Source organism: Colias eurytheme, chromosome 3, assembly GCF_061535395.1.
Source record: "Colias eurytheme isolate Ceu_HAF_F1 chromosome 3, ilColEury1 Martin Lab GWU primary, whole genome shotgun sequence".
NCBI classification, from domain to species: Eukaryota; Metazoa; Arthropoda; class Insecta; order Lepidoptera; family Pieridae; genus Colias; species Colias eurytheme.
In genome coordinates this window covers 9193276-9205883 of record NC_142982.1, presented here as the reverse complement: position 1 = coordinate 9205883, position 12608 = coordinate 9193276, and the positions used below count along the sequence as shown (strand labels likewise).

The window sequence follows — 12608 nt, the reverse complement described above, 5'->3', positions numbered from 1 at the left end:
GCTCGCGGTGGCCACACCGACGCGCGAGCTCAAGTAGCGGTTCGACGTTTTTCGGGTGTTGCAAACTTTGGACGATTTGCTATTTTTACTGGACAGTCCGATTTTGAGATGAGATCATTATAGAAGTTGTACACGAAATAAATAAAACAGAGGAATAACGGTTGAATCTTATATGAAGAATTGAGATTATACCCTACAAAATTACTGTGGTGTATATAAGTGTTTTAGATTGAATCGCACTTATAAATAAAGAAGTTTCACTTCAACAATTAAGTATTTACCGCTATTTTACGAAAAACAATAAAGGATATAATATAAGAAGTCGAGCGATAAGACCGAACTGGTTTGATACCCCCGCCGTCCGCGCATTGGGTCGCTTGCTGACTAGGCCCGTAGTGTGGCCAGAACGCGCGGATAGGAGAGTTTGAAAACTACGCGCGCTGGCTCGCTCATTACCGTCGCACTAGGCTTCCGCCATAGTCATTTCAATGTGGACGCAAAGGCGCGTTTCATACGTTTGATATTTCGCGCCCGCCGTCGCAACCTTCTAGGCTCGCAGTGTGGACCTGCACTTAGGGTCATTTTACGAGCGGATTTCCCGCCGCGGGAATCCGCTCGCCAAAGCTGCCGCAGACCATCAAACTACACAGGACGCGGTTTATCGCTGTCTTCTGTTCATTTGAACATGGACCCGCCAATGATAAGTGATAACTGCGCTTGCAGCTTCTTTTACATGAATAGAATTATTAGCGCGCGTAGCGGGAAACCACCCGTGTAGTATGCATAATGCCGCATACACAGACATGTATCAAGATAGACTAAGCGAGTGTATGTACTTCCCGTGTCCAAACTAAGTTTATGAAACTTACTTGACGCTGGCCTACACTCAGTCCGCGCTTGCAGTTCGCCAAGGAAAGACGTGAAGCTGAATAAAGTAAAATTGAATTGCGCCGTTATAAACTGTAGAAACTCCACAGCTGTGAGTGGCCGAGTTAGCAGAGATGTTTCCTTCCACCGGTAAGTAATTTTCTAATCAGAATATGCACTATTTATTTGGAAAACGATCGTGACAAACACGGATACCAAATCATACGAAATGATTCGAAATACATTGCGGCTTTTACTTGGCACGGTAAAGATCGCGTCGTATGATAACAAGCAATGAATAGCGTCTTCTCATTTTACTGTTCTCATTTTTCTGTCCAATTTTGTGGTTAGTGATGTTCATTTGATGCAAAAGTTCTCGATTCTAATCGATTTTATAATCGAACAGAAAAATGATAATTTGAAGGAGCAATTTTTCAGAAAAAAAGGCATAGATTTTTTTTGTCATTTAATACGACTTGACCTAGTACTTTTAAGTATTTTAATACAAAGGTACTAAAAATAAATATTATGACATGGACGCCATTAGTTAAAGTGTCATCTTGGGAGTTTTTTAAGAAAACTCCTTATTGCTTAGACTCTGTTTGTTTTTTCAGTTTTCCAAGTAACCCGAACATAAAAGGAAAATGGATCGATGCAACGGGACATAAAGATTGATTGATTGACAGTTTCATTACTTTCTTTCGATGGCCTCTCTAGTACGTAGTACATGGTAACTCAATGGGCATATGTAAGAAAAAGCTAAAACACATTAGTTTACTTGTTAGAATATTAAAAGGTTTATAACTTTATTTTCTCATCCCTCTGTCTATGGTAATTATCATTTTTCTGTCTTGAATTGATTTAGTAATCGATTACGATTCATTTATTTGACTATCTCTTAGACATAGATCTAGTTTGATCTGATTTCTTTCGATTTACTTCGATGGGATACGACGATACTAGAATCGCCGCGCGAGTGGCGGCCTAATCGATTTAGCGTAAAATGAAATTAACATCACTAAAAAGCGCTCGTGACGTCATAACGCGTCAAGGTCAGTACAAAAAATGACACGCTTGGTTTTCATACAGATCGCGGTATAGTGCCACAAACTTATCTGACCCGGTGACAGTGTCACTGATGTCGCTTTCTTTTATATAAACAAAATATTCCGTATGAAAAGTCTGTGAAAATGTGACATTTCAAAATGGCGGCACGTAGTTCCAGTTTTTGCCACCGGGTCAGATAAGTTTGTGGCACTGTACTTGCGTTGTCTACTTAAATATACATGTCTGTGGCCGCATACAACTTTCATATTAAATTGTGACTAGCGCTGTTCAGAAGCGGATTCCCACGGCGGGAAAACAGCTCGTATAGTATGACCTAAGAGGAGGAACACAAATAAAAATATTTATTTTTTTAGACATGTATTTTATTCCACTATAAACTCGTCATTTTATATACATAAAAATCTAAACAGGTCATCAACAAAATGTCTACATATAAAAAAATCATTTAAATAATCACAGAAAAAATGTAACAAATAAATTAAATTTCATAACTGATTATTCACTTTTACTACAATCAGATAAGCCCTTTCTCTTAAGGCTGTAATTTGGAATGGTTAGATCTTCCTTGTCAGAAGTGGAATGATTTCGTATGGAGGTTGAAGTAACTTTCACTGAAGAGAGTTCATCTGCATTACTAAACAATCCATTGGATGTATTTGTGCTAGAGGATGATTGGTATGTGTTTGCTTTATAAATCTGGACAGGAGTTGATGTCCTTGCTCTATTATTGCTCTGGCTTGCCAACGACTTTTCATCCTCACATATTTCCGTTGTATTTTTTATCTCCTCTGGCATTTTCGTTTCATACAGAGACACAAATTCGTCATCGCCTCCTTTATTAGACTTGTTGGTAAATGTGATTTTCTTGGCCAATTCGTTTGTCAGAAACTCTTTCACAGTCATGGAATTTACCAAGGATGTTTGTTGTTCTGCATTTTTTGAATTATCAATCACACTTCTCGGTTGGCGGACTTTCTTATTTGAATCGTTATGTTCTGAAATTGTAGATTCAGTTGTTATAGTTGGTATTTCCTTGTGGAAGCTTTTAAATTTTAAGTGACTTAAACTTGAGCTAGAAGTGTTCGAGGAAGAAGATAAAGCCAATCGCTCTTTAGTCTTTTTTAATGTAGAAGAAGCCCAACCCATACCTAGTTTCTGAAAAGCATTTTCTAAATCAGGGTTTGAAGAAATGCTTAAAGTTTCTGATGTCTCCGCCATATTTTCTTTGTTCATAGCTAACTTATTATTTTTTTTTCTTTCCTTACGAATTTTAGATAGGGCTAGAAGGGATAAAGAGGATTCAGATGACATGCTTGTGCTATTGACATGTGATGCCGTATCAAACTTAAATGGCTCAGTAATAATTTTTCTTTTGAGTAATTCAGATATAACATCAGGTAGACTACTATCAGAATGTAAAGAGCTTAATTCTTCTTGTATATGGTCTTCTTTAAAAACTTCTTCTATATTTGACCCTTCGTCGATACGAACATCACATTGCTTCGCATAGTCATGTAAACTCAAAAATGGCTTGAGCATGATATCATTAAATAATTTCATATCCATCATTTGAATTTTAGCATTGTCAGCCGAATCTGAGGAGGAGTGGCGTTTAGAAGAGTCTCCTTTACTATCTACTAAATCCACACCAGTATCATTTGTTGTTTTAGTTTCATTTATTTTGTTTAATTGTTTGTCATTATCATCTTCATTACTTTTACATGGTATTTCTTGGCTTATTTCACGACGTGATGATTGATTTTTCTGTTTTAAACTCATTGGTGAATCAACTTCAAGGACAGTAGACAATTCATGTGGAATAGCATAAAAATCTTGTACATTTTTTAAATTAACGCGCGTTAAAGCAGGAGGTGGTCTTGCCTTCACCTTAGTCTGGTCAGTGCTGTTTGTTGGTAGATTTGATTTTTCACTTATGGTTGATAATGATAATGTTGAGGGTGTAAGAGGCTTAGGGATATCTCCAAGTAAAGGTACATAGTTATCTCCATCGATCTTTTCTTTTTCATGGAAATTCAAAGGTACCTTTGGAACATGTATAATGTCTTTTGGTAATAACTCCGGCACATTTTCTTTTATTTTTATATTCTTGGATTCGGAGTCGGATGTAGTGTCGGAATTTGACAAATGGCTATATACTAAGGATTTATTCCGCCTTACTTCTTCTAGAACTTTAGCCAAATTCGATAAACGCTTGGTACACTTATCAGTCAAATCAGCAATTTTTTCCATATTCTGAAGCTTGTTTTCGGCTTGTTTCATAAAATTAATTTCACTATCGATTCCACTTGTTTGAGTAGAAATATCAGTTGGAAGATTTTGAGAAGTGTTCTTAACTTTTCTTTGTCTCCGTTCTGAATCAGAGGTCATAGGCGTTATTGTGCATCTATCTAGATGAAGTTTATAATCCTCTTTACTACAATGAGTGCCATCAGAAGAGTAATTAGAAACATGTTGAAACAAAGTTTCTTTTTTTCGTGGTTTACTAGCATTATTAATACTACTAGAATCATAATTTTTAGTCTTTCTAGGAGTCGGCGAACTACTTCGATTCTTAGGTTTTGTCACTAAAACATCAGACTCATTCTTATTTAAACGTAACTGTTTTGAAGAAGATACTTTTGTCGAAGAAGAAGATGACTCAGCTTTATTATATTTTTCGTGACGTACCGTGCTTACATTTTGAAGATTTTTATTTTTCAAAATACGCTTTGAAATATTGAAAGATTTAACTTTGTGCACCGGTTTTTTACGAGGTAATCTAAAGATATATTTGGGTGGCATTTCAAAATATTTCTGTTGCCTTTTTTCTTGCTCTCGAATAATTTGCTGCTCGAGCATCATTTTAATTTGTTCTAAAGATATTTGATTTTGTATAGGCAAGCTCTTTCCAGTGGTATTAGAAGGATTGTAAATAATCGAACTTCCAGGTGTGTCCACTGTGCTACAGTCCTGATTGACGACTTGGATTGCTTTAAGTGATTCTTTATTGAGTGTTAATAATTTGTTCACATACTGCTGAACCACAGGATTAAACCCACCTCTAGTGGAACTAAATTGGTGAGTATTGGATAATTTTTGGATGTTTTTGTTTGATAATACAGCATTTGAGTTACTGTCACATACAAATTTGGATGAACTTTTATGTAAGGTGACGTTATTTTTATATTTATGGGATTTTCTGCATTTTTTACTGTGTGTTACATGTGTATATTTTTCAGATTCTACATTTTCCGACCATGATCCGTTATAATCACAGCTGTGAGCCGTATTTGGTGGTGTATCAGTCGTGCTACAAATATGTTTTGACTGACATTTACGAACGTTCTCTGTAGAAATGCTTCTTGAATGTTTCGATTTACAATGTTTATTTTGTTTTTTACATCCTTGTTCATTCAATTTATTGTAATTATCACTAATCAGTAAATCAGCAGTATTTGAAGGAGAATGATGTTTCAAAAAACGCGGCATAATGAGTTCCGGTGGACTCATATATGCTGTTGAAGTTGATGAAGTCATGTGCATGAATACGGGTCGTGAATTTGGCGAACTAAATGAAGTTTGTGTATATGTAGAAGTCGCTGGTCTTGATACGGGATCCACTTTAGTTACATGTTCAGGAATCGCAAATGAATCGTGAAACGATGTATGAATACTTTTGTCGACTGCTGTATCAGATTTATTATTATTATCTATGTCACCATCTAGGGTTTTTTCATGTGATTTCAATTGCTCCGAAGAAGCCGCTCGTGTAACTAGAACAGGCTCTGATTTTGATTGGGATAATATTTTATCTCCGGTTGTTATTTCTTTATTGATAGAAGTTTGTGCTGCACTTTCTTTTAAATTGTTACAAAAAGACGATTGTACTTCAGTATCGACTTTTGATATGATATTAGATGGTGGTGGTGGTGCTGAATCATCTACGACGTTCACATTTACTTCTTGACTTTTACCTTCAAGTTTTTCCGTTTCTTTCTTTTTAAGCTGTATTACAACTTCGTAGTTATCGTCTTTGAGAAAACCTGAAGCGCCTATGTAAAATTTACCGGCATCATGTTGTCCATCGTTAATAATTTTTAAAAAGCCGTCATCAGTTAGTCCCCTTGGAGCTTTATCATTTGTAGCAGTTTGGAATGAAGAAGTGGATGTAGCAGCTGAGGATTGTGGCTGATTCGCATGTGAACATGCACATTTACATCCCGAACAAGAGTGTTGATTCCTGGAATGACGATAAATACTTTTAAATTTGTACAGTATTAATAAAAACAAATCCATACACTATAGTATCTTTCCTGAGAATTTTTTTTCAATATTACCAATTATCTATTATTATTACCTGGATTGCGCAGCATCGTTGTCTTTCGACGGCTCGAAACCTATAAATAAAATATATTATAATAATATTTAAGAAAATCTATATAATTACTATATTAATTCACCATAATATATTTATAATTACCATTTTGAGTTTTATCATGCTTGGAGCTATTACTTTCTTGTATTCTCTGTGTTGTATCTGGAACTTTAGATGTGCTTGTGTCCCGATTACCTTCCGTGAAATACATAGAAGCAATGTTATCCCTAAAATATAAAAATAAGTTTATTATTAATAAGTGTAAATCATATTAATCACTATCTAACATTCTAAATACATAAAACTATTAAAAACCGACTGAAACATTTTGCCTTTCTGTGCTTTTGGAAAACATTTTTTTTTACTGAATCGTGACCTTAGTCTTGATGTCGCTGGTGCTAGGCTTTGACAAATTGTTTTTGACCAAATAACATTAAGTATTTCTAAAATTATTACCATTTTGCATACATTTACATATAACGCTACATAAACAGACTGTCCCGCATGTCGTGTACTGTAGTAGATAGGATATTTAAATACGCTGATAACGTATAAAATACTATATTAACAAAACGACGTAAAAACAATTGGATTTGCTCTGTATGTTTATTCATTAATTATACATTATTTTGATCTTAGTACACTAAATCTGCGACATACTGTATACACTTTGTATGCTACCTTTATTAAAATCTATATTAGTTATGAATTTTTGTTCTAAATTCTCATACGCAATTCAAAATATTAAATTCAATTCTAACAATAATTTATATTTCTATGTTGAGTTCTATTCAACGTTACGATATTTGAATGAGTAGGTAATGTAAATATGCAAGTATGAATTATAATTACAATGATACAATAATATGTACTGTAATTCTAAATAAGTAATCAATGATGAATAAATCATTTACAAAATATTACCACCAAGGCCTTCTCTCAGTAGATGTTTGCCATAGTTCCACATTAGCAGTATAACAACTCAAAATATTATATGACATCCTAGGATCAAGAATTTTCACAAGCATTAGGGGTATGTAGTTTAATTTTCGAATCAATAATGTTCTAATACTATCCATCGTAATAATTAAGCACAAAGAAACTTGGGGGAATGCGAAAAGAAACAATTGTGACCATTTTCTATGAACCTAGGGATAAAAAATTACAATGCTTTCTAGCAAAGATAAGCTGCAATCCTGATTTTACAAACAAAAATTTGAGTGTAGAAAGTGTTAATATTAAGTAACTTACCCATTGTCGCTAACTTTGTAGATACCTGCATCAAAAAAGAAGATATTAATTTAAGGTTACTGAAATAAATAAAAAATAAAAAATGAAAAATAGAGTACTACCTTCTTTCAAGTTATCGAGAGCTGATTGTTCATGTTTATCTGTGACATTATTTTCCTTTAGTTCTTGAGATCTTTCTCTAACTTCATCTTTCTTAGCCTTCTCTGTTATACTTAGAGATCTGAAAATTTTATTAATGGCTTTCGTTTTCTTGTCATTTTTACTTTTTTTGTCTCTTTTTGAATCTAAAATCTTATAAATCACTATTCTATCGCCATCTGAGAGTCTAGGTTCATCCGAGTGATCTTCTGTCCTTGTTTTGTCATCTTGTTCCATGGAACTTGCGTCAGAAATAACAGAAGATGCGTCCGTTGATTCATTACTATTTTGTTCTATTACAACTGTTTCAACAACTCTTTTTCTTTCCTTGTCTTTACTTCCTTCTTTTGTTGGAGGTGTATGTTTGTGACGGGACCTGTATTCATGGTAAGTGTCGACATCGTTAAATTTAACTGTGTTATTTGATTTTGCATTTGCCGTACTTGGTATTGTGTGTACAGCGTACTTCCCGTCACTTTCTGGAACTGGCATCCAATCATACTGGAAGTTTCTTGGCAAGACGTCATTGTTATTGTCAAATTTATCAGGTGATCTAGATTTACACCTACTTTGATTTCTTGTATGCTAAAACAATAATTATTAAATTATACAATTATTATATGCCTAAGTTTGTAACTAATTCTATATCAATTATTTATAATCTATTATTACCTTACAGCTCCGCTTGCACTCTCTTTCTATCCTTCTAAATTCTTCTTGCATCTTCTTCTGATGTTTTTCTTTTTGCATTTGCTGCCTCTCACTGTCCATATATGCTATTTTCTGTAAAATAGGTATACAATCAATGTGAAAATTGATACTAGTTTTTTTTTTTAATTCAGTAAAAAATTACGAATAACGAATAAAGCACACCAACATTATAAACACATATCAATGTACTTCCATTATAACACAACACATCCCTTGTATATAAACCTACCTGTGTCCTACTAGTTGTGTCTTTAGAGAGAGTGTTCAAAAATGCCAAAGTATCCTTGTATTCTTTGTCAACCTTTTCTTTTGTCATTGCTACTTTATTCCTCATTTCTTGCTTCTTTTTGTCAAGTTCCTTGCTTTCCACATCTTCTATTATGGAGGACTCTTTTAGAGCTTTTGTGTAAGCATCATCATCAGCTGCATTTTGTTCTCGAATAACAAGTTTGTCTTTGTTGTATAATACTTCGCGAGTGTCTCTTGTGCTGTGATTGTACATGGTGACAGAAGCTTTTCTATTCAGCAAATTATCTCTTTCACTTTTAGATTTATCTGATTTACCTGAAACTATAAACAGCTATTAATAATGGATAACAATTTCATAACACACAACAATAAACTTAAATAACACACAAAGCCAATATACAAATGCAATCACTCTCTATTGCAATACCAACATTATGATTTACGATAAACAGATTTCATGAAATTAGAATGATACACAGAAATGATACAATAATGAACGTACAGCCTCCTTTTACAATTGCACTAAATAAAATGAAATATTAAACTAATGTTACACAATTAATGTATAATGTATTCTAGTTTTATTGATTTGACTCTACTACAGAGATACACAACCAAATATTACATTGTTAATGTGTGAAAATGTTTTAGAATGCCATAACTTGTAGGTGCTTAGGATCACCTGGTGTATTAAACAATTTAGTTTTTCTCTGTACTGATCCTCTCCTAGATCTTGGGGACAAATCTGTACTATGGAAAGGATATGTTACATTATTATTAATAAAAGTCATATATTTATTGGAACTATGCTGATGTCTATGGCAGTGACAACAAATATCATAACTATCTTCAACTTTCCAGGATGGAACTGGTATAAGTTGCTTATCAAGTACATGACAAACATGATTGGAGATATTACCATCGGGTCTTGAAGAACGACTCTTAAGAATAGTTTGCTTAATGCTCTGCAAGTCATCCGTCTTCTTTGTGCTTGAGACAGGTTCGTTCTCTCGCAAACGTAAACTTCTGCTTTGCAAATATTCAGATATTAAAGTCATTGAAGGTTTCTGCGGAGGTATATTCATGGCTGTAGACGATGGGCCACCCCTCAGGCTGGAGGGCATTTCATCACTAAGAGCAAATAAATTTATCCTTTTGTTATGGTCAGATTTTTCTCTGTCATGTCCTGAATCTTTTAAACTATCTTTGTCATTGGGTAGTGATAAAGCAGGAACGCAGGGTGCCCATTCATTGACAAGCTCATCACCTTCCCATTGGGTACCCATATCATTTTTAGCTATATTAGTTTCATTACTGTCTTTGAGATTGTCTGTATTCTTGTCCTTTTCGATATTATCACTACAAACATCTATATTATTTGATTGTAGATTGTCAGCAGACTTGGACCCTAAAGTCTTTGATAGTAGTACACCCTTTTCCCTACTAATCTCATTTGCAATCTCCCTGAAAAATGAATAAGATATAATGTCTCTTTTTCGTAAAAGGTGGAGTCCAGTTACATTACATTACATTAAGGGGGCGCATAAAGCAAAATAACCAATCTTCTATTAGATGATACGTGTAATATGCAAGACCAAATCTAAAAAATAAAATATATATCAAACTAGATGATATGTTCAACGATTCTGTTTAATCAAAAACATAAAATATTAAAATTTACTCGATAAAAAAAAATTAACCAAGTTAGCTCTAATTTTCACACTTTTACGTTTTCTACTTGACATGGTAATACTTATTATGATTTTTTTTTCATAAACAATTATATTAAAACATTTGCAAGATATTTGTCAGAGCATTTTGTGTAATTACTTTTAGTTTTGGTTTTATCTGCGATAAACTACTTTTATTGTGACAAAATCAAACGTTTATCTCGAGAAAAAAAGAGCGCCAAAAGTGGTTTATCGCAAATAAAACCAAAACTAAAAGTAATTACACAAAATGCTCTGACAAATATCTTGCAAATGTTTTAATATAATTGTTTATGAAAAAAAAATCATAATAAGTATTACCATGTCAAGTAGAAAATGTAAAAGTGTGAAAATTAGAGCTAACTTGGTGATTTTTTTTTATCGAGTAAATTTTAATATTTTATGTTTTTGATTAAACAGAATCGTTGAACATATCATCTAGTTTGATATATATTTTATATTTTAGATTTGGTCTTGCATATTACACGTATCATCTAATAGAAGATTGGTTATTTTGCTTTATGCGCCCCCTTAACATACAGTTACATTGAAAATAGCAAAATGAACAAAGACAAACTCTAAGCAAACATTTCAATTGCCAATTACAACTGTTTTAATGGCATACATGTTGATTTTCAAAAGAAAAACAAAGACCAGAATAATTAGGTTCATATACCATTTGCATCTGTTCCTATCTGATATTATCATTACTCATATCTCAAATAGAGAATATTAGAAAAACATACATTTTTTAATATATAATATGTACATTGTACATACCTAGCTTGTAATTTTCTGTCCAAGATTTTCTTCTGTTCGTCCAATTTTTCTTGCTTTCTTTTTCGGAGTTCTGCAACAGCTTCTCTTCCCCTCAATTTCGATAGATCCTTTTTTTGTTCTGTATCTATAATAAATAATTACTCCAGAAATTAATTTTGGTATACTATAAAGCTTTAAAAACAAATCAAATACCTACAATACATGCACTAAATTTATGGGCTGGGCTCATTTTGAAACATTCTGGTAATATTGGTCCATATATACAAATTGCATCAATATTTAGTAAAGTTTAAAGAGAGCAATACAAATTTTTTATGATTACATCTAAATCCATCACCATCTTTATGAGCACAATGAAGATCTTCAATCACAAATACGAAATATTCTTTCGTTGGAATGTGGAATGAACGTCGACGAAATATAACTGTAAAAATTCACCTGTTTCTTTTACATTAGACGCGTCTTTATGTCCAGCCCCGACATTTTCCAAGCTTTGAGAATACAATTGCTCCAATCGACCAACCAATTTTTCCTGTAAATCAAAATAGTCCTTTTCCTTTTTTGCGTCAACGTTTATAACATGCCGTAACTTTTCAACTTTAGCGCGTTGTCGTATTTTCTTAGCAATATCTTTTGACTGTTCCCTGACCTATTTGCATGAAATATATTATATATAATAGTATTAATTCCTAGACACAAAACATTTGAAAAAATCTATATGCAAACCTGTTGAAGTCGTAGCTTTCGACGTCGTTGAAATTCATTTGTTCTTGAAACATCAATTTCAGAAGTCATCTTGACGTTATCGTGTTTTTAGATTTCAAATAAGAAATACATATGCACATTTCTTGGCAAACTATTTTATAGTAAATTAATAGAAGTAAAATTCATTTATAATTAATAAATAACATAACATAATAAATAAAATAAGTACTATGCTTTCAAACAATAATTACCAACGAACTTATACGTCATAGAACGTCTGACGTCTATCAATTGAAAATGACAGTTGACAGTTTACTCAATGTATGTAAAATCGCGTTCACGCATTGACTTTAATGAATCATAGAAAATAATTAGTAATAATTGTTACTATTATTTCCATTCAGTTATTAATTGGTTCAGCTTGTGTATGTTTTTTTTATGTTTATATGGCATATTTTGCCTTGCTTGTGAAAAAAAAAATGTAACGTATAATCACGTATAATATTCTCGTGTCCCGATGTTTGAAGTTCAACTCCTCCGAAACCATTGGACCAATTCTCATGAAATTTTAATCTTAGAATCGGATAACATCTATTTTTCATATCCCTAAGTAAGGCAGAGTAGACGTTTGCCGGTATTATACAGGGTGTCCCAAGAAGTATAGATGAAATGAAGCCAGGAGGTAGAGGACCTAGAGGGCTATCCGAATCACCACCATGTGTGTTATGCGATTTTTCGTAGTTTCGGAGTTATGA

At 33.2% G+C, this 12608-nt stretch overlaps 1 protein-coding gene across 1 annotated transcript; it reads right to left on the bottom strand.

The window, feature by feature from the left end:
- Positions 1–2264: 2264 nt before the first annotated feature.
- On the bottom strand, positions 2265–12101 carry LOC149909869 (uncharacterized). Its single transcript, XM_090119996.1, has 11 exons — positions 11875–12101; positions 11587–11797; positions 11149–11272; positions 9579–10123; positions 8640–8980; positions 8372–8482; positions 7663–8284; positions 7562–7586; positions 6416–6537; positions 6293–6332; positions 2265–6175 (listed from the first exon to the last, which is right to left on the bottom strand). Exons 1-11 carry the CDS (start codon positions 11941–11943, stop codon positions 2431–2433), a joined length of 5955 nt encoding a protein of 1984 aa, XP_089976122.1. The 5' UTR covers positions 11944–12101; the 3' UTR covers positions 2265–2430.
- Positions 12102–12608: the final 507 nt, after the last annotated feature.

What these genes read in the sequence shown, in the direction of transcription:
- LOC149909869 (XM_090119996.1), bottom strand. Translation starts at nt 11,943, where the DNA reads ATGACTTCTGAAATTGATGTTTCAAGAACAAATGAATTTCAACGACGT. An exon ending in ACACAACTAGTAGGACACAG is followed by an intron (nt 8,483 to 8,639) that starts GTAGGTTTATAT and finishes CCTATTTTACAG; the next exon opens with AAAATAGCATATATGGACAG. An exon ending in TCTCGATAACTTGAAAGAAG is followed by an intron (nt 7,587 to 7,662) that starts GTAGTACTCTAT and finishes TTTTTGATGCAG; the next exon opens with GTATCTACAAAGTTAGCGAC.